The sequence below is a fragment of the Myripristis murdjan genome, chromosome 15, assembly GCF_902150065.1.
Source record: "Myripristis murdjan chromosome 15, fMyrMur1.1, whole genome shotgun sequence".
NCBI lineage: Eukaryota > Metazoa > Chordata > Actinopteri > Holocentriformes > Holocentridae > Myripristis > Myripristis murdjan.
Genome location: NC_043994.1, coordinates 24,129,866 through 24,151,294, shown reverse-complemented (window position 1 = coordinate 24,151,294; position 21,429 = coordinate 24,129,866). Strand labels below are relative to the sequence as shown.

At 42.5% G+C, this 21,429-nt stretch overlaps 2 protein-coding genes across 5 annotated transcripts in view; one reads left to right on the top strand and one right to left on the bottom strand.

Moving 5' to 3' along the window:
- Positions 1–939: 939 nt before the first annotated feature.
- ggps1 (geranylgeranyl diphosphate synthase 1) lies at positions 940–18,515 on the bottom strand. The gene is made up of 4 exons (XM_030071029.1): positions 18,088–18,515; positions 14,641–14,732; positions 12,112–12,182; positions 940–2,765 (listed from the first exon to the last, which is right to left on the bottom strand). The coding sequence occupies exons 2-4, from the start codon at positions 14,711–14,713 to the stop codon at positions 1,962–1,964; spliced, it is 948 nt and encodes a 315-aa protein (XP_029926889.1). The 5' UTR covers positions 14,714–14,732; positions 18,088–18,515; the 3' UTR covers positions 940–1,961.
- A 308-nt stretch (positions 18,516–18,823) lies between these two features.
- Positions 18,824–21,429, top strand: part of arid4b (AT-rich interaction domain 4B) — a 38,534-nt gene continuing 35,928 nt past the window's right edge. For 3 of the 4 annotated variants that reach the window (XM_030070044.1, XM_030070043.1, XM_030070041.1), the window contains exons 1-2: positions 18,824–19,016; positions 21,320–21,368. In XM_030070044.1, coding sequence (XP_029925904.1) covers positions 21,363–21,368 — 6 coding nt within the window. In that variant the 5' untranslated portion in view covers positions 18,824–19,016; positions 21,320–21,362. The remainder of the gene's footprint in view (positions 19,017–21,319; positions 21,369–21,429) is intronic. The other variant, XM_030070042.1, reaches the window with a different exon arrangement.

The following is a 21,429-nucleotide window of genomic DNA, read 5'->3' as shown; positions in this document are numbered from 1 at the left end:
AGAATGTGACATTTTGATGAATTGATGTATCTTCAGAGAAGCCCCAATTCAATTTGAAAGACACAATTAATTGAATTGCAGCTGTCAAGAGTAAGAGCTTTACTGAGTCAACAGAGCTGCCTGGGACAGATAGCCTCAGTATCTGCAGGGTTATTTTCAGCGGCTAGAGAAAAACTCAGCAGTGGTAACATTGAGAAAACACTTATTCTTCCACCTGAAAACAGAGGTGACAGATCACACAGGATTCATAAAACTGGTCCCCAGTTTTGTAGACCAAAATAGCTGTGTAATGCAGCCAGAGCTACAGCAACCTACCTGTTTGAGTATTCAGTCAAGGTTCCTCAAAACAAAACACATGGCAGGCCATTCCTAATATGTCTCATCAGCCCGAGAGCTTTGCAGCTTCTCTAAATCAGCATGCAGGTGCAGCCGTATGGGTGGCTCTGAAAATAAATCTGTGCGCTTTGGTCTGATAGCAGGAGAAAGCTGATTATGTGTACTACAACTAATGATAGGTCAGAGTCTTTTGTAACAGGCCATGTGTCTAAGTGCGTGCGGGTCTGGGTGGGGGGGCAGACTTATGGCAGTATGGCCCAAGGAGAGCCATCTGGGTCATTGTGTTTGTAAGCAGAAGATGGCGACTACTGTTCCCATCCAAAGCAGAAGAGACACACATAAAATGACAACAGCTCACTGGAGAGCTTTCTTTGCCCACTTTTCAGCCAGTCATAGTTAAATTTTCAACCATATCAGTGTTCTCCGTCCGCAGGTGGTGTTGGTTATCTCTGTAATAGAGCTCACTGCACCTTAGTTCAAAAAATATGATACCAGAGCCCTGGCAACCAAAACCAAGTATAACCTAGAAATGTGAATCGAAGCCACAGGCAGGCGAAATACAATGTCATCTTTAAATAATTATGTTTCAAACAAGCCCTCGGATTTTCTTTGCAGGATATTTTATTTGATAGATGCAAATAGTATTTCCATGAGCAAACATAAGATACAGAACCACCCTAACACAATATTGCAGCTGTGAAAAAACTGTTGTGAACCTGTAACAGATGGAAACAAATCAGGGCAGAGTTACATAAAATCTGCACCAAGAGTTTCCTTTCACGGCAAACCGTAATGGTATGAAGACTAATTTGCACATAATTCCATGTATATTAGGTAATGAGTTTGCAATTGAGTTGCAAATATCTTTTCTACTGGATTGGCACTCCGCATGATTAAGGATCCAGAAATCACACGCTTTTGCTCACATATAACTCTCTCTCTCTCTCTCTCACACACACACACACACGCCCAAATACACATCTTATTTTAGAAAGGACTTCACAAAAAAATATCCTGTGCTCACTTGAACCTACATGTAGAATCCATTTTCATTTGGTGGCAAAAGACAAAAAACATTTCTCTGCAGTGCAGAGCACATCAAAAGTAAGGTTTTTAAGCTTCATTGCCATCTTGTCATTTTTCATTTCCAGAAAAGCAAATCTAAAACGACTCCAAGTTCTTTTCCATTACAATTCATTTTCTTCCACTCTGCACAGTTACACATACTTGGATACACAGGGGCGCTACAGATTGCTGGTGTGCACATACTGTGGTTTAGCAACACCTCAAGGTGGCATTCTAGCACAGAGAGTGAACATAAAGTCAAAATTTTGGATTGCTTTGTTTTCTCACTACTGTTGAATGCAGTTGAAGCTGCCTACATCACAAGTGCTTTAATTTGATGGTGAACCGAGACTCATGAGACAATATAAATTCTTCATGAGCCTTGCTTTGCTACCAGCCAGATTTAATGTAACATATGTACTCTGTTGACGTCATTAGGGCTTTGCAGGAGTGTGGATGTCGACTTCAGTTCATTATAGGCCTGGTAGCAAAGTCTTATTGGAGCTGACATTGCTTGTGTGTCCTGCGTAAGTGTATGTGGTAATGTGAGGGATATGAGGTCAGTGGTTTTGACTGGAGTGTGGCTCAGTACCAGCCTCTGCCTTCGTTTCAGCCTCTTGATGCATTTGGCTGAGGTGTCTCACCAGGGCCTCCAGCTCAGGATTTCCACCTAAGTCTTGGATCAGGCTGTAGGCCTTGGCCTCCAGGCCCCGTAGAGTCTGACGAGTGTAGGCAAACGAGCCTACTTTCTCCAGGTAGTCCACGCAATAGCGCTTGATGTCCACGTTCTCCGTGCGCTGCCTCAGGATGTTCTGCACCTGGGTGCTCTCTGGCTGTGACCATATGGCGTGGATGGTGGGGAATGAGAACTTCCCCTCGGTCAGGTCCTCGCAGAAGCTCTTGTTCTCGCTGTACTCGCGTGAGCTCAGGTTGGCATAGTCATCGCGGATCTGGAAGAAGAGGCCCAGCGTGTCCAGGAGAGGCTTCAGGTCCCGATCCCAGTCCGAGAAGAGCTGCATCAGACCCACGGCCAGGCCAAAGAGGCCGCCGGTCTTCTGCAGCACCATGGTGCAGTACTCCTGCTCAGTGGGACAGGTGTACGTGTCCCTCCAGTGGATGTCCAGGCCCTGGCCACGGTGCAGCTCCAACAGCTGCCGGGTGAAGACCCGCACAGCCTCGGGGTGCTCCAGGGTCAGCACCTTCTCCAACCCCAAGAAGTAGACGTAATTGGCAGAGTTGATGACAGAGGGAATGCCGTAGATGCTGTGGGCCACAGGGAAGCCTCGCCGCAGCTTGGAGCTGTCCTCAATGTCATCTATGAGCAAACTGGCATTGTGCAGCATCTCTGTCACCTCGATGATAACCTGAACACAACACAAAACAGCTGATGATGGAAGACTACAGTGACAACACAATCTTTCTGGAGGAGATAAAATAATCTGGCATCACCATACTCCTGCTTTTCCATGTTAGAGCTATTCATACACGTTCTGCTCTACTAAGTTTTAAAGGCTGCTATGTTGACGCTGTTGTTGAGAAAATATTATCAGTATGGGCAGATAGAGTTTCAATAGATGGGTAGCTTTAAAAGAAGGAAGAAAGAAAAAAGGAAAAAAAACCCTCCCTCCCCTTGTTTTCAACGTCAACATCAAACTCAGGTTCAAAGACACTCTGGATGAATTATGCATTACAGATGCATTACAGCGACTCTCCAGAAGAGGGTGCCATGTCTACACTCAGCCCTGCACTGCTCCAGCAGAAAATGTCTTTATTAGTAGATGTAGCAGGCACAGCTGAAACAAACCAGGCAGTCAGACACAGAATGTAGAGCTTGGCATAAACAGTCTTTTCTGCAAAGTCAGATAGACTTTGACAGGGCTGCTGTGGATTTGATCTCGCCTACTCTAAAACCCAGATGTTGTGCCCAACTGGGAGCATATGGAGGGAATGACTGTATGAGTTTGGGGGGAATATAGTCACATGGTTAAGTAATTGAAGGTGACACTACAATGCTCAGAGCACTTTCACCACCTCCAGAGAGAGAAAGACGAGGGCTGGGTACCGGCCACAGAGATTGGTATACTGACATGTTCTGACATCTTAGCATGACCCACTATCAAAACACACACCGCTCTAAGGAGTCAAGGGCTGTATCTGATGAGGAGGAGGAGGAGAGAAGTGCCAAACATCACTATGTGGGAATCTGTGTATAAGGAAGCACTGCAGTCTGCATACTCCACTTTGTTCTATGATGGAAAATCTTATATTTAGCCCTTTTGCACCAGTGTATAGCTACACAAGTGGTACAGAAATGGACTTGATTGAATGCTCAAGTTAATTTTACTCCATTTGTTTAGACGAAGCAGCAGCCCCTAACTGGGACTTGTTTTAATTTACCAGTCACTGGTTTGGCAGCTCTGTCACAACAAGAATTGCCCTACATTTTGAGTCGGTATTTATGAAGCCAAAACTTTGCTCGCTCAGCTAACAAGCTGGCTTAAATCAGATAATATCTCTTGCTGTTCCACAGCAAGGGGGCGCTGAGCCAGGCTAACTGCTCCAAGCCCATCAGCAGCTTCTACCCGGAAAAAGCTGAAATGAAAGTGACTCCAGCATTAACCAGTGCTTGCTCGGCACAAACATCCAGGGCTGCTGTCAGGTGTCTGCTGTCCTGGGCTGGCCATGTGGCTGGCTGGAGAGCTGCGCTGATTTAGAAGACAAGTGGTGTGGCCTGGTAATGAAAGCTGTTTGTGTGGGGCCAGGGAGCACAAAGAGAGGCTCAGTGGGTCGGGCACAAGGCCAAGGCTCGGCCAGTTCAGCCGTTTATCCTCCAAACACAACCTTTCCCTCAGCAGGGCCCCGACACCCACTCACCCTGCCACCTCAGTGAGCCACTCACTGGAGGGGTGTAGGGGGGGATCTGACTCAACACACACACATACACATGCAAAATGGAAACAAAGTTACAAGTTACAGACAGACATGGGATGCCTGAATGAAAAATGGGGTATAGTGTAGCCAGAAATCTACTCTGGGATAAAAGATTCATTACAAACAGACTGCAGCCTTGGAGAATTACAATTCCCTGCCAGAAAAAAGAACAAGTGTGCAATCAAGACAGAAATGCTACTCACATGAGCAACTGTGTTGCCTCAGGTAACTAACGAAGAAACAGCAGCAGTGATCAGACCAAAATGTAAGAACCAACAATTTGTAAGTTTTGGAGTGCCTGGATTCTCCACGGGATCCAATTATATTCAGGCCACTGCTATATAACTCCACTGTTTTAATGCCTAGTGCCTTCATTACTAAGACTTTATTGATTATCACTAGAGGTTATTGACGCGGAAAGTCACTCCACTTGCCTGAGCTACAATCAGTGATCCATTAAGAATGCAGACTCCTTCACAACAAAGCAGTGCTCTGAATCCAATATATTGAGGGGGAATAACTCTGAAACAGCGAAGTCAGTTGTAGACTGGTATAAGCCAGTCTACCTTAGAGGCACTAGGTGTAAACCACAGCATGTCTTACCTACTCTGTCAACATCAACACTCAAAAAGATTCCCCAAGGGACAAAACTATGCTTATTGCCTTGCATTACAGTAATAATGTAACACTTAATCCCTGCAGGGAAATTCCTCCTCCACAGGGAGGTCAGCATCAGAGTCAGCTGCATAACAGCACCCCTGGAGCTGGTCAAAACTAAATGTCCTGCTTCCTGACACTTCAGCAGGCTGGATACTCTGACATGGGCCTTGAGCCCAGGGCTGTCTCCCACCCACCAATCAATGCAATAACTTGTCAAAATTTGATAAAATAAACATACGGTTGAACATGTAATGGAGCCTGATAACATGGTAGATTGCAGGATAATGTAATAACATTGCAACATTCCATTCAACCACATATATTATTTCCAAATTGGTGCAAGTTTTTTAATCAATGATGTAATAAAAATTTTGATTAAACAATGCAACTAGAAGCATACACTCAGTAAAGTGCATATCTGCGCCAGGCGTACTTCCCCTTTTCCGGACAGGCTACCCTATGTGTTGAGCACAACTTGGAAGAGACTCAGCAGTCAATTTTATTGTGAAACGCTTTTCAAATTAATAAATTACTGTATGATTATTATACAGTGCAGTACAGAAATGATATGGTGAAACTCCCAAAGCCTCTTGAGTTTAACTTTATCTTGTTCTCTCTGTATCTATTTCATTTTATTACACATTTTACCAGTGGTCTGGAACCTATGGCTCACAAGCCATTTCTGGCTCTTTGCCAGAGGTCATATGGCTTTTGACATAAACCAGTTTCAAAAGAGCACAAATTAAAATACCAAAATTCTAAATTACTCTTAATGGCCTCTCTCTCTCACACACACACAACGCCCACACTATAGACCTGTCAAGATTATACACATAGTCCGCTGATGTATGAAACAGTGACAGCTGTTTTACACGTCATTTTTTTGAGTCATGAAGCATCGTTGTGTATGTAACCACTGCTCTTACACTTTATGTAGTGTGCAGTAATGCAGTTATGCAGTAAACATATAGCGTTTTTCCACTATAGTACCGTGCCGCGCCGTGCCGTGAAATTCACGGTTCCGCATTCATTCCCACTACACCAGCCCGCTTGGTTCTGGGAACCAACCGTGAAAGATTTCAGCCCAGTTTGACATCTGGTGCTGGCTCGGTTAGAACGGGGCCGCGAAGGCGGGCCTAAATAAGATCTCCTTCGTGATTGGTCCATTAGAATGTCAGTTAACCAGGCTGCTACAAACTGACAAGTGTCAACCATTAAACCTTCAGCCAGTAGGCTATTATTTACAAACATTAGTTTCTGGGGAGATTATGGAAGAAATTGATTTTCTTGCTGAGTTTTTTGTTGGGTTTTTCTGTTGTGTAGCCTAGTTTACATTTTTCTTACAAATGGAAATGGAAATGTGACCACTAAGCACAGATAGCAGAGCACCTGGGAAGATGATGATGATGATGGCATCAGGCGGGTCGGCCGCAGCACCGGTCAGAGTCGGCCCGCCTGACCCCGACCAGTGCCGCAGCCAGCCCATAACAAAGCCACTGGCCGGCAATTTATTCAAACAAGATTTTGTCCATAAAAAAAGTAGCAAAAAGCTAATGTAACAACTGACAGCTCCTCTTGTTACTATAACAACTCCATGGCAACGAGCGCGCCTCTCTAATTCTATGACGCCGACCCGCTGGTACCATAAGCAATGGAAACACTCCAAGGCCAAACAGGGCCGTGCTGGGCTCAGCCCGGCACGGCCCTTCACGGCTCGGCTCTGTATAGTGGAAAAATGCTAATACAGTCCTAATCGTCCATAAAACATTTTAGGCCCAGTGGTTTGCAAGATTAGCCATGGACAGACACAAAGACACACAGGAGCAAACATATGATCCCCTCGAGGATCACGCCTGGCAGAGATAATAACTTTGAATAAGAACATAATAATTCAAGTTATTACATTATTAGTCAGTAATATTACCACAACATAAGTTCGGGAAAAACACTTCTTACTAAGTACTAATTGCCAGCTACTGTACATTATTTCATAAATTACAGGTTTTATTATTATGTGTTTTTTTAAACAATTTCAGGGTGACTTTTATTGGTTCTTCAACAACTGGACTGGACTAAAATTAATTACTGTCATTATGTATTGAAAATATCAGATGTTATTTTTCACAATCATATGTTTGTGTCTGGGAAACGTCTTCTCTAAGCGAGAACTTGGAGAACATCCACCAACATCCATAAATTTAAATGGATGTTGGCGAAATTTTGTTCTTCTACTCAATAGTTAATGTTACCAGGCATTGTGGGATTTCCTAACCCTGTACAGCCAGCTGATCTCCCAAGTTCAGTTTCTTGTGACTTGAGAAACCTGTTTCGTGAATCAAACACAGGACACATAAAATCAGAGTATGGCTGTGCCAGGTGAGGGATTTCCTGTTCTGCCACAGAAGCCACCATAAAACCTAACCTAAAGAAGGAACCTAAAGTCCTACAACCCAAAAATGTCTACTTCCTATCTAGAAAAACCACCCAAATAGGAAATTTCCTTGCATTTAAGACAGATCCTCTGTTTTCACAACTTTTAATACATTCTGACAATTACTACATCATAAATTGTTACACTCCCTATTCACTATGCCAACCTGCCACCCTAATTTGCTAAATTATTGTCTCACTCCTCAGGCTAAAACACGCAAGAAGCTGTGAGTCTTTGATGACAGACAACCCTGTGACTGACAAATATGTTTCAAAAGCAAAAAGACAAGTCAGGATGCTTGATAAAAGTTAACCTTTCTGCACTGTAAAAGAGAACAGGAGGAGGCCCGCCTGCTAAAGGTCAAAAGGCAACCGTTGTGCACTGGAGGAATTTCCCTAACCTCTTCTCCCTGTGTTGTAGTACATAGTAGAGAGGCACAGATGGGTTTTTGATAAAGAATGAATAGCCAAATGAATGAGACAGTGTGCAACTGTCACTGCCTCTATCTATCTGGAGGCATGGTTGTTTCCATGGCGGCGACTTCTTGGCAGCAGTGTGCTAATGATGACAGGAGGAGAGCTCTCAGTCTGCATGATGGGTTCAGCGAGAGTTTACAGCCAAATATACCACGGTGCTGCCACAGAGAGAGAGAGGCAGACAAGAAAGCCAAGGGGGGAGCCGGTTCTTTGATATGAGAGAGGGAGAATTAGCCAGTGAACAGGTACCTTGACTAACTGCTGGATCATAACAAACAGCAAATGCTTCCAGAAGTTAAACTTGTAAGTTTTGTTTTACAGAAGCACAAACCTGGGGCTACAATCTGCATTTCAACACTGGCCGTATGAACTTCCCACTCATCTTCATCAACAAGTGATCAGTCCAGCCAAGAGCTCTGGAACAACATTTTATTTTAGAGAACATCCTGAACTGAACATATTGGGAGAACAAAAAGAAATTTAGCAGCATGTAATGTGAAAATAATCAAAAATGGCACTTTGAATCTCAAGTTGATCCTTTTTCAATACTGTGGCATTAATTCCTTTTTTAGACATATGAGCTTCTAGTAGCAGCTTTGAGCTGCTATTAAACACATCTGCACTGAAGAAAAGTGTGACAGAGATGCTGTAGTAGGAGGAGGAGGGCTGACTTGACTGATCTACTATATTCAATGAAAACTTCATTCCTCAAACGAGAGAGGGGCAAGTATATTACTCTCCATCTCACACACACAAGCCCAATTTTTTTTTTTACTGAGGCCTTCAACCAGTCATCACAGAGGGGGGGGATTTTATTACACATCTGAAGATGAAATGATCACAGGAGGCTGTGTGCATTCGCATCAAACGTGACCTGTGTGCTTGGCTGCAGAACCGGGGTTACTCTGTTTTGGGGAGGATTTATATAAAATTCAGGACAAAGGGAGACCTGTTGAACAGCAAACCTAATGAGATCTGGCAGGCTCAGCACTTAGCATTCTGCACTGGGGAAGGAAGCTGATTCACAAAAAGCAGATTAGTCTCCATATCTTGATCATCAGACACAGGGCCACTATTTAGTCACCACAGCACTAATACTATTGGCCTCATAGGGTCGACAGCATGATGTCCCTGGGGAATGGCATGGAGGGTCCTGCTCAATAAACCCAATAAACCCTAAATGGTTAATTAGATATTAATCTGACAGCATAACGGCAGAAATGCCGATCGGCCCGCTGTATCAATATGCTTTTCAACATGTCTGTCCCAGTCTAATCATTCAGCATCCAAAAATAAATAGTAGCAATATTGGAGTGGATGAGTGGAGGCGTGTGTTTGCCTGGGAAGCTGTATGCAATTTAAATCTGGCTAATCCCGTACTCACAGATGTGATCGGAAACACAAAGCAGGACGGAAGCCATCTCTTCTTTTTCATAGTAAATGGATATGAGCTGCATGTCATATAAAATTACATTAAATAAAAGAGTTAAAAAAGGAAAAATTGTGGATGCCGCCACATTATTCTGATCTTATCATTTTTTTCGTATAAAGGCACAGTTAATATTTACCTGCACCACTTGGACACCTAAGTAAATAAATAAGTAAATATATAAATAATTCTTGTTGCTGCCATACATTTTCTGCTTATTGACACTTTCCCTGTGAAGACACTGCTAATGTTTACATGTACAATTTAGACAAAAAAACATAAATAAATGAATAAATACATAGATGTAACAGTTAAATACGTGAAAATGACTTACGTATTACAGTTTAAAAGCATATGCTACAGGCAAAAATGAGGCATTCTGCTGGTGAAACAGCTGAATACGCTCAGCACTGTCCACTAAAACAAAAGAGAAAGCTTTAGGCTTTTGGAATCAAACAGCAATTCCTCAATATTGGGCTAGAAAACAGCTCACATGGACTGAATCAAATAGCTTGATGTATATAATTTAAGACCATCTGGGCTCTCACATAGTAGTACTGCTTCCACTCTCTGCAGAAATACAACACCGCTCTTTCAAGGCAGAAACTCGATTTGATAGAGATGCATTCTAAAAATGGCCTGCTGTGCACTGATGGGTTAAGTGCCAAAATGTATTAGAATTGATTTTTATCCCTCTGAGATGACAGAAGGGAGTATTAAAGGGGGAAGCAGAAATGGCAGATGATAGAAAAATCTGACTCGGCAAGGGAGAATTCTGAGGGGGAAAAAGAAGATCAAAGCTGGGACAGTATTGGTTCAGATAAGTAAATAAGGTCATCGCTTATTGAAAGAACCCCCCACTCCCCTCTCCTCCCCCCTGCCGCGTCCCTTCATGGCACAACTCTGGAGGCACTTCCTTTTTGCAGAGTGGAGCTGGGTTCACTTTGGCTAGCAGTTAGCTGTGTGTGTGTGTGTGACTATTGTTTTGCCTGTTGCCGTCTTACACAGCTCTCTGTCTCTCACTTCCTCAACCAGTCATCTGAGCAGTCTGGGGAGATGTCACATGATCAGAGCACAGACAAACACACAACACAGAGTGTCCAAAGTAGAAACTGTTACAACTGGAGACACAATGCAGAAGATAGAGCAAGAAAAAAAAGTCTGTTCATTAGCTAAGGCTCAGTTTGAAAGGAACAGTGATGTGAAGGCAGAGCAGACCAGCAGAGCAGCCTGCACTGTCATTCATCATAATGAAGGGGTTTGGGCTACACACTGTTTATCTACATGGAAGGAAGGTGTTTTTACAAGTTTTCAAAACTTTTGCACCTTACCCTTCTTTTATTGTTAAGTTGAGCACTTCCAGTCCAGTGTCCATTTGTATCTGTCACCAGGCTAATCCTAATCTGCCACCACTGACTCACTTTAAAGTACTGACTCACCATGAGCAGACAACTTAAACAACAGTGAAAATACTGGCCACCTCATCACCAAGAGCACCTTTTCAAAGTGAAGGCTCAGTGATTCTTGCACAGAGTCCAGGAAGCTAAATCAGTAACAGTTTTCATATAAGCTCAAAGACGTTTGCAGAGTAACTTGAACAGTTCAAGACAAGTAATCAGCTTTTTGTTGCTGGCTATTCTGTAAACTGCAGTATGATGCCACTTCTTAAAACACTGTTTCCCACTACTGATCTATTTACATTTTGAGTTAAGGGATTGATGAAAGAAAGTTACTTTCTTTACTTTTCACTGTCTGCGCTTTTGATTTAATCTTAATTTCATAGTAAAATATCTAAGTAAGCGTCCTTGGGTGTTTTGAAAGGCGCTATATAAATCTAAGTTATTATTATTAGTAGTATTAAGTTTTGTGACTTTTGCAGTTCCTAAGTTTGTTTTTACATGTAATGATAATAATTTTCATAAACATTTTAGTATAACAGTTGCACATTGGGTCATGACAGGTGTAACACTTGAAGCAGCTTATTTTGCATGTGCAAAACAAAGTCTTCAAGAATAAATATCAGTATCACCTACATTGTCAAATCAATCGTGTATTGTGGCTTTAAAGGGGCACCCTGCAAAAATGTCAAGGGTGAGGACCACTTAAACTCAAATAATTAAAAATATGAATGAAGGTATGCTCAGATCAAACACAAAATTAATTTCTGTTTTGCAGACTTGCGTGAATACACAAGAGAGCCACAAAAATTTTCGCCGGAGTTGACAAATTTCAACTCCAAATGACGCAAATTTCACTTCATTTGTGATGTCTATGTTCTCGTTATTTGCATGCTTCAAATCTCGCACTGTATGTTTGGTCTGAACGCACAAGAGGTAGTAGGTACTTTGATGGTTGAGACTACATGGTTCTCACTGGTGGAGGGTCTACACTTCAATCAACTGTTGTACAGCGCACCTTTAAAGCAAGAGGAGCCAACATCAACACCAAGCACTGATGAATTCAGAAATCTGTATAGTTTACATGTTGAGACCTAACGAAACCGGAAAAGGGTAAAGTGTTTTCCCTTAATTCTTTCAATATGATCCTCGACTGCATTAGAAACCCCTTGTAATAAATCATGAATGCTATGAGCTTTAAACCAGCGCTTTAGATTTACATTCAGTTAGAAGCAGCTCAGCTGACAGAATACTCTGAGTGCATTAGGAAATAAATTGCTTATCCAGAATGAATGCAGCATCATTTCACCTTCCTGGACCTGTCAGCAACAATAAACATCAGATGGCTCTGAATGTTAAAGAGGCTTGAAATGGTCGGCTTCTTACCTGAAGTTTGTCCTCGGGAACATTCAGCCAGTGGTTAAATGCCTGGGAGAGTTTTGTCCTAACCTGTTTTCCTGAGAAGAGAGGTGCGAAAAAATAACATTCGATCATTAAAATAGTCAAGGACAAAGATATTATAGCGTGCAAAGGCAATACTAAAACGGCTCACTCATAAAAGCAAACAAGTAACCTTCAGCCGCATCCTCCCTGCTGCCTGACAATGTTGAAAAATATCATCAGCTCATTCTACACTGCACTAATATGAGCCTTTACTAAACATCATGACTGCTAGCCTTGACTTGGCTGACATCAGTATTCACATTCTGAGTGCCTTTGTCTCTGACTAAAAGAAAATGCACGGTTTGATGAAGCCAGTATTACCATAATTGGCGGGTAGAACATATTCACAGAGCAGCTAATGTTGGGGATTACAGTTCGTGAGCTCAAAGTGATGTGACCTATCTATGTTAAAGCTTAACTAGGCTAGACTGTAAAAACACACCTGTCTTATCTGCCTAAAATGTGTTACTTCTGGTGTTGGGTATCAACACTTCTCCCACAGAAAATAGTGAGTTGACATTTAAAAGCTAAGTAAAAAATGGTCTCTTAAAACAGCATTGAGTGAGTGCTCTGTCAAAGGAAAGCTGGACTCACTAGTTTGGTAGTCATGGACACAACTTAGGCACAGCTTATTGACTTCGGCTATTGAAAGTCACATTTTACCAAACATTTCCCACTCACTGCTATTTAGCCCTCTGATACACTATATTACCAAAAGTATTCGCTCACCCATTCAAATGATCAGAATCAGGTGTCCTAATCAGTTGGCCTGGCCACAGGTGTATAAAATCAAGCACTCAGGCATGCAGACTGTGAAACAAGACATTTGTGAAAGAATGGGCCGCTCTCAGGAGCTCAGTGAATTCCAGCGTGGAACTGTCATAGGATGCCACCTGTGCAACAAATCCAGTCGTGAAATTTCCTCACTCCTAAATATTCCACAGTCAACTGTCAGCTCTATTATAACAAAATGGAAGCGTTTGGCAACAACAGCAACTCAGCCACGAAGTGGTAGGCCACGTAAAGTGACGGAGAGGGGTCAGCGGATGCTGAAGCGCATAGTGCATAGAGGTCGCCGACTTTCTGCACAGTCAATTGCTACAGAGCTACAAACTTCATGTGACCTTCAGATTAGCCCAAGTACAGTACGCAGAGAGCTTCATGGAATGGGTTTCCATGGCCGAGCAGCTGCAGCCAAGCCACACATCACCAAGTGCAATGCAAAGCGTCGGATGCAATGGTGTAAAGCACGCCGCCACTGGCCTCTAGAGCAGTGGAGACGCGTTCTCTGGAGTGATGAATCACGCTTTTCCATCTGGCAATCTGATGGACGAGTCTGGGTTTGGAGGTTGCCAGGAGAACGGTACATTTCAGACTGCATTGTGCCGACTGTGAAATTTGGTGGAGGAGGAATTATGGTGTGGGGTTGTTTTTCAGGAGCTGGGCTTGGCCCCTTAGTTCCAGTGAAAGGAACTTTGAATGCTTCAGGATACCAAAACATTTTGGACAATTCCATGCTCCCAACCTTGTGGGAACAGTTTGGAGCGGGCCCCTTCCTCTTCCAACATGACTGTGCACCAGTGCACAAAGCAAGGTCCATAAAGACATGGATGACAGAGTCTGGTGTGGATGAACTTGACTGGCCTGCACAGAGTCCTGACCTGAACCCGATAGAACACCTTTGGGATGAATTAGAGCGGAGACTGAGAGCCAGGCCTTCTCGACCAACATCAGTGTGTGACCTCACCAATGCGCTTTTGGAAGAATGGTCAAAAATTCCTATAAACACTCTCCTCAACCTTGTGGACAGTCTTCCCAGAAGAGTTGAAGCTGTAATAGCTGCAAAAGGTGGACCGACATCATATTGAACTCTATGGGTTAGGAATGGGATGGCACTTCAGTTCATAGTATGAGTAAAGGCAGGTGAGCGAATACTTTTGGTAATATAGTGTATGTGACATTGCCTAGACTAGCCTATAACCATGTTCCAATAATATAAAATATCACAACAAATATAAGAATAAATGCATTATGTAGACAAATCTTAATGTTAAAAGCACTCGTGTTGACAATATGACATCTTGGAGACAGGAAAAATAATGAACAAAAATACAGGTGCCACAATGCTGATCTGAAAAATTGCCACTACGATGACATTTTGAATCTGCTGAAATCAAGAAGGTCTCCTCATAGCAACATGCGACAAGCACGACTATCAAACAAACTGTGAGTTATCACCATCTGCCTCTTGTAGCATGCACTTTAGTCTGAATTCTGGGTGCATGATTCTATGTGTATGAGAACGCTGAAGCCATTGATTGCATTTACCATTTTCCAGCATTTTCCCGATGCTCAGTTCGAGCATGCTAACAAGTGAGCAGTTAGCGGCTGAGTCAGTGTCTTGCTCAAGGACACATCAACAGAACACCTGGCTTTTGGATGCGAGTCTGTCTGCTGACGAGAGGGACTCACCTGGCAGCTGCAGCAGATACTTGTACGGCTCCAGGAGAATTCGCTCAGAGGCTGTTCCCGCGTCACCATCCATGGCTTATGTTTACACAAATCTATTGGGAGGACACAGAAAAATACATTGAAAATAAAATAGAGATAACCCTTTAAGACCTTTTATTTTTTTATGACCAGAAAAGATGAGCAGCCTTTCTACACTAAAATTCCTGAATGTGTCCTACATATGTATAGGAAATAACATGAAAAATAACTGAATTGAACAAAATAAATAAATGGGATGATGACTAAATTTGTCTTGAGCACAGAGATTTTATTATTCCATATTCAGTTCCACGTTTTGCAGTCAACTGCCTAAGTTAGAGTTAGTTCAGGTAAAAAAAAAAAACTGTAAATGAATGTTTTGCTATTCCACACCTGTGGCACCACATGAGACAGGGTATGGTGAACAGTGTTTTCCCAGTTGTCGAATGGTAATTTCTCAGACCCGCATATGCAGCTCTGAATTGGTAATTATCCTACATAACATTTTTGAAAGAATTCTGTATAATTACTCTGTATTTATTCTGTTTTGCATTCAGTCCAAGCTACGGGAAACCTAACAACTGTCAAAAGCAAAAACAGGCAATAAAGACCAATAAAAACTTAATATTTAATTTTAAAAAATGTAATCCACAATGAAAATTGATTCGACTTTGGAAGCTATAATTTGGATGCATTGTGCTCATCCACTACCCCAATTATCCATTATTTCTAGTAGTACTATATTTGTCTTTCTATAATTTCACATTATATAAGCGGTTGCTATGCAAGAAATGTACTGCTGTGCTTTCTGGAGTCGTGATGAGATGGGAATGGTCACACCAGGTCCAATGTATTGGTAAACAATTACTTTATTTGGGTTTTGATTATTATAATTGTGTTAATCATATCTGTTATGTCCCAGGCCCATGCTAAGGCATATTCTGCCAAAACTGAGAGCTTCAAGAACCCAACGTTAAGAGAGACAGACTCAATAAAGCTGAACAGAAACGACAGAAAACAATAATTTGACATGACAAGAACAATGCCACTCTGGGGCTACGTTTGTGTGACTGACACCAGATACATAACTAATATACCAAGACTGTGTGGGCATGCATTAATGAGTGACACAGCAACTTTACTGATTAAATGCACTTTATGGTTACATAATCATGCCACCGAGATACAGGGGATGCGTAAGGACACAGCCGTGGCCTGTATTTGTTCTTAACAACAACAAAACGAGGCTAGGTCAAAACTTAGTTTACAGCTGGACCACGCCTACATTTAAAAAGCAACTGTTTTGAACAGCAGCTGTACTGGACAAGATTTCAAACGCTGATTGTTTATACAGTTAAATAGTGTTAACGTATTGTCATCGTCAGAACTGAATCCAACAGTGTTTTGAAGATACAGTTATGCTGCTATGGCGTTTTACCAACGTCCTTGTTCTGCTGATCACATTTTGTCTATCATGTTATTACTACTACATCTACCCCCGTGCTGATATGCTGTTATTGCTTTATAGGGAAATTAAACTGTAGCTCCTTGTGCTGCTACTTTCCACTGATTTCCATATGAGATAATTCTGGCCACAGTGAATGTTAAGCCTGTTTTCCAGCATGCCATCTCTCCCATGTAATTTTTATTTACTTCATTTATGCTAAGCGATTATCAGAGAAACTGTTGTTGTTGTTTCTTTACTTCTTCATTTGACTCCAAATAACCAAATGTGTGAGATGTAAACAAGGTATGGCAATGTGAGCATTTGCAAACACTTGCAAGGTCTAACCTCATAAAGCATTATCAAATGTTTATTAATGAGAAGTAGTTTACATGCTTTTTAACATTTTTAATTAACTCTATTAATTGCCATTTGTTGAACCAGATGTTCTTCAAAATCTGTGTAGACATTCAGAGCGCATGCACATGAACGCGCGCACGTACGCACGCACACACACACACACACACACACACACACACACACACACACACACACACCACTGTTGTTCTAATTCAGAGAGTCTTACAGTGGGTAAAAATGATGAGTCAGTGTCACGCATGAGGTCGGATTTCAGAGGAACAATGCAGATTCTGTCCAGGAAATGGAAAAGCACAACTTGTGAAAGCTGTGTGGTAGCTGATAATCAATCCATGTAAAAAGTTTTTTTTCTGTGAATCTCTAAACTAAAATTTGCTCATGTGAAGCAGCCATTTCAAGTCAGTGTTGTCGCAGACGTGCTGCAAAGTGTAAATTCACGTGCATGCAGGAGCTTGGCTGTTCTCATCAGAAGTGCATCTCTCTCTGTCTCTGTCTCTCTCTCTCTCTGTGTTCAATAAATTTGGAATGACTTTTTGGCTGTGCTCCACAGCAAAAAAGGTTATTTCCCAACCTCATGCAGCCTGGACATGAAAGGCACATTTAATATATCAATTACATGGAGAAATTGATAAAAGTGGTAAATACTGTTACAAACACGGTTGGTGCAGCTCCACACTTGTTTATAAAAAAAAGAAAAAGAAAATAGAGGGAGGAAAAGCTCTAAATCATCTAAACCAAATGACTAAATGAAATGTTTTGACAAATCCCATTAAACGCTTTCATGACGTAACTATTTGTCATCCATCATGTATTAGACCCATGTGCACAGCCATTAAATCATCTTGTGCAGGGTGACTGCAGGAGTGGAAATTTTTCACAAGCAGAGTCACTGCTGAATCATAGAAATAGGTGAACAGTTATGCAGTGGTAAATAAAAAGATGGGGAAAATATGACATCCAACTGGTGATAATCATAAGGCAATAACAACCACAACTATAAACAAAAAAAATCAATTATATTCTCAGGCAGTGTTTTGTTTACTTCCATAACTGACACCATTTTGACTCTAGTTTGCATTTACAGCTAAATAACCTGAATAATAAACCTAAAAAGCTGTGTAGGCTAAACTTACTTTGGAAACAGAAAGGGAGGTAACCTGAGTTTATGTGGGTTAACCTTTCACTTCTTTTTCTGCTTGTGATTGAGAATTAATGACAATATAATCAGAGGTAATGATTCCTCTTTTTGGGCCACAATACATTTTACAGCATTTCTATTTTAAAATCTTAATCAAGATTTTAACACTGTTAATTATGAAGATGGATAAATATTTGAGGATGAAATGCGAAACTGCCTTTGCAGTTTCACTTTCGATTCTCGAGAAAAAATGTGCATACTTTCACTTGATAATTCAAAAGCAAACCTGATGAGTGACTTTTAGAAAACACGAGGCAAAGGTGTGTTTGAATTTAAGATCACTAAGAAAGTTAAAAAGCAACCGTGGGATAGCATATTCCAAGATGAATGAAATATGAATTAAGTTAACTCATAGGTGATCTGCCCTTCCTCATCCTCAGTACCTTAGAGTTATCATAGCTCCACCCACCTGAGAGACTTGGCAGTTTCCTTTCAGTCTGCTGATCAGTCCCCTTATTTGTTAGCCCAACTGCTAGTTAGCTAGTATGCTAACATAAGCGCGCCGGTACACCAGTTTTGTTTTCACCAATTAAAAAAACAACTCCTAATTCAGAATAGCTCAAACAAGGCACACGGTGTGACACGTCCACACCTTCATGTCATGTTTCAGGCCTCGATATTACTAGCTGTTTGACGAGGCGCCGGGCGGGCAGTGACACTGTCGGTGGCACTGGGCACAGGCGCTTTCCACAACGGACTAGCTTTGACGAGCTAGCCTATATAGCGTTCGTTTTCCTTACAGAGCAGGCGCGGAGTGGGCGGGGAACACAACACGGGAGCCTCTGTGTGGGTGATGTGATTTGCTGTCCGTTATTGCCCGGTTGAAGCTGCTGAACTTCGACGGCGTTACGTAAATAGAACCCTCCGCTTTAACGGCCGACGCGTTGACACATAACGTACACACATATGCACCAAAGACCTATGGGAGATGTAGTTTTTTGCTCGCCCTGGCTCTGTATTGTGATAGCCACCCAGTAGGATTACGTCTTACAGTGTACCATGGATATTTTTCTCATGGACAAGCCAATCATACGTCGTCGAGGCGTTTCCACGGGTTTACCATCCAATGGGCGGGCATCCTGATGACCGAGACTGGGGATTGTGTACCCGTCAATCACTTCCAGAAGGCGGGGAGAAGGATCGGAGAAAGAGCTAGCGAGCTACTCAACAAGGCAGTAGCAGCGTTCTGCAGCGACTTTTGCCGATCCGCATCCAACATCAACCGGGGGGCAACGGACGACGTTGAAAAACCTGTCAGATTACGCACATAAATGATCCTATGGATTACTAATACACTTTCGTCGAAAAACAGAAGTGTTTCTCAACTTGACTGCGTAGGTAAGACTGCTTTCATTCGGCATAGCCAACCTTATTATGACTATTTTCACGCTAGCTGGCTGTCTGCTAACCAAGCCAACCTTGACGTTAGCTAACTTATTAACTAACGCTGTGATGGTGTGTTTGTGGGGGATTTGAAGGAATGAATGAATTTGGCTGACGAGGCAGCGAAAGCCAGCGGGCGAGAATATGAAGGAAACTTGGTCAGCTTGGTCACTAAAGTTGCTCTGTATGTCGCCAGCCAAATTAAGCTGATGAGCACAGTTTAGTGGCAGTGAAAGGTTAGCTGTCGCTTACTCGGGGTGAATAGTTTCAAGCTAGTAGACAATCGCCGGAGTGTTGTGTTGTTGAGCGGAGGAATCCTCGAAGAGGTGTCGTCGAGCACTGCCTGTCATGGTGTTCCCTAATAGCCATCAAAAGTGATATTACACGACACCGTCGCCGACCTGTATAGCGTAACATCGCTGCAAGATATGATTTATCGCTTAACCGGAGTTTATTGAATAAAATAGTAATTGCCAGGCTTTTCTTCTGTGCCATTACTGTCGTTAGCTTCTCACGATTGGCTTGTCCAGTCCAGGCAGGACCAGCTGGCTCACATTGTACCAGTGAACTCATCCGCTTGATCAGTTGTATTGCCTATTCCTCGATGCGAGGTGGGATATTTTTTTTTCCACCGTTCCCCTTGCTAGAGCACACATCTGCTATTTCTCAATGGTGTGTGTGCGTGACTAATATTTTGCTCGTTTCCATGAGTGGCACATCACCCGTTGACAAAAAAAGATTAAACCGAAATGGTGTTAAATAGCTCGCTGCCTGAGTTAATAACCACGGTCCCGTCTTTTAGAGCAAGAGAAAAAGACGATCGAGGGCTCTTGCTGTGTGTGCATTGTTGAAGCCAGCTTGGTGGTCAGTCACTCACTTGCACAGGCTGGTCTAGCAAATTGTCTGGGGCGGATGACATTGTATCCTCCGCGATCATTCGCCACGACGAAGAGACATAAATGAGGGTTACGACCTTGGATTGTTTTATTATAATAACATGTTGTAGCTATGTGGGCGATGTTGCCTGCGTTACAAGTCTTCTTTGGCTTGACCTTGTTGCGAACCGTTTCGTCGACTTGTTTCTTTGTCAGAAGCACCCCCACTTACTCAGTGAATAGTCAGCAAAATGATAGACCAGCCGATAAAGACAACACGCTCTAGAGAAAATGACTTTCAGTCGTGCTGCAGGGTGACTTTATTCAACTTTACGCTGATATTGCAGCACAGCTTTCATATGGCCATGTTTATGAAAAAGGGTCTGGTTCGTCGCTGTCTTGCCAGCCTTGCTAGTGTTATCGCTCTATTTTGCTGCCGAGTGTACTCTCCGCAGAGAGCGGCGCACCGAGACAAGGGAGAGCGACTCAGGGAAAATTAAAATGAACGGTGTGTGTCGAAGCAGCTTTCCTCTAAAATCAAGAGATTCATCTGCAAAGAGAGAAATGGCTCTGGCAAGGGCAGGTGAATTGTGATAATTGATGCACGCTTTAACCCCGCATTTTTCCGTGGTTTCTGTGCTGAAGTGTTCTTGTTTTAGCCGACTGTCAGCTACAGAAATGGCGTCATCCTTTGCTGTAGCGTAGTCAGTGCAGTGCAGACAGTAGGCACGCCACGCTACCGTACTCAAAAGAACCGATCACCGAGCTACTTACAGTGTCTGTGACCTTATACTAACTACCGGGAATTTGCCCATGCTTTTGTGAAGACCGTAAAGAAAGTGGGCTGTTTGGCGAGGTATGAGTTACTTTTGTGTGTGTTCGCCCTTCGTAGCCACACGCCTAGACCCTGACCGACTACAGTACACGGGGCATTACATAAACGGCTTTAAAGGCTCTGCAAATGGGAATGATCAGCCTGCCATGGTTTACTTTGCAACACAGATATTTTGGGAATGTAGCTTGAAAGCTTGGTTCTAAACTGGGACAGTCCAAACCAATATCACATTAGCTCTTTTTTTAAGCCAAGGGTCTTTCGACCTTTTTTTTTTTTTTTTTTTTTAAGGACGATTAAGGACTCCATCCAAAATGGAACTTAGTATTCTTAAGGAGGACATTATAAGTTCGGCTGATCTGGTTTGCATTTTTTTGAAGCTGATCGTACCAATGAGAAGTGTGTCTGTGTGTCTACCGCCCAGGTTTTTCATGGCATCCACCACTTAAGAAGAGCAGGTGATGTCATCATAACATTGTCTTGCTGTGGCTGACTCAGAAGTTTGCACTTTCTGTTATGCCTAACAGTATCCTCTTAATTTCTATTTCCAGACACTGATTTGTTACACTGGTCACCAAGAGGACTCATAGAGAGATGAAGGTATGTTCATTCATGTTATTTTTCATATTTCAAGCTGCTGGAAAGTCAGTTTTATCATTGC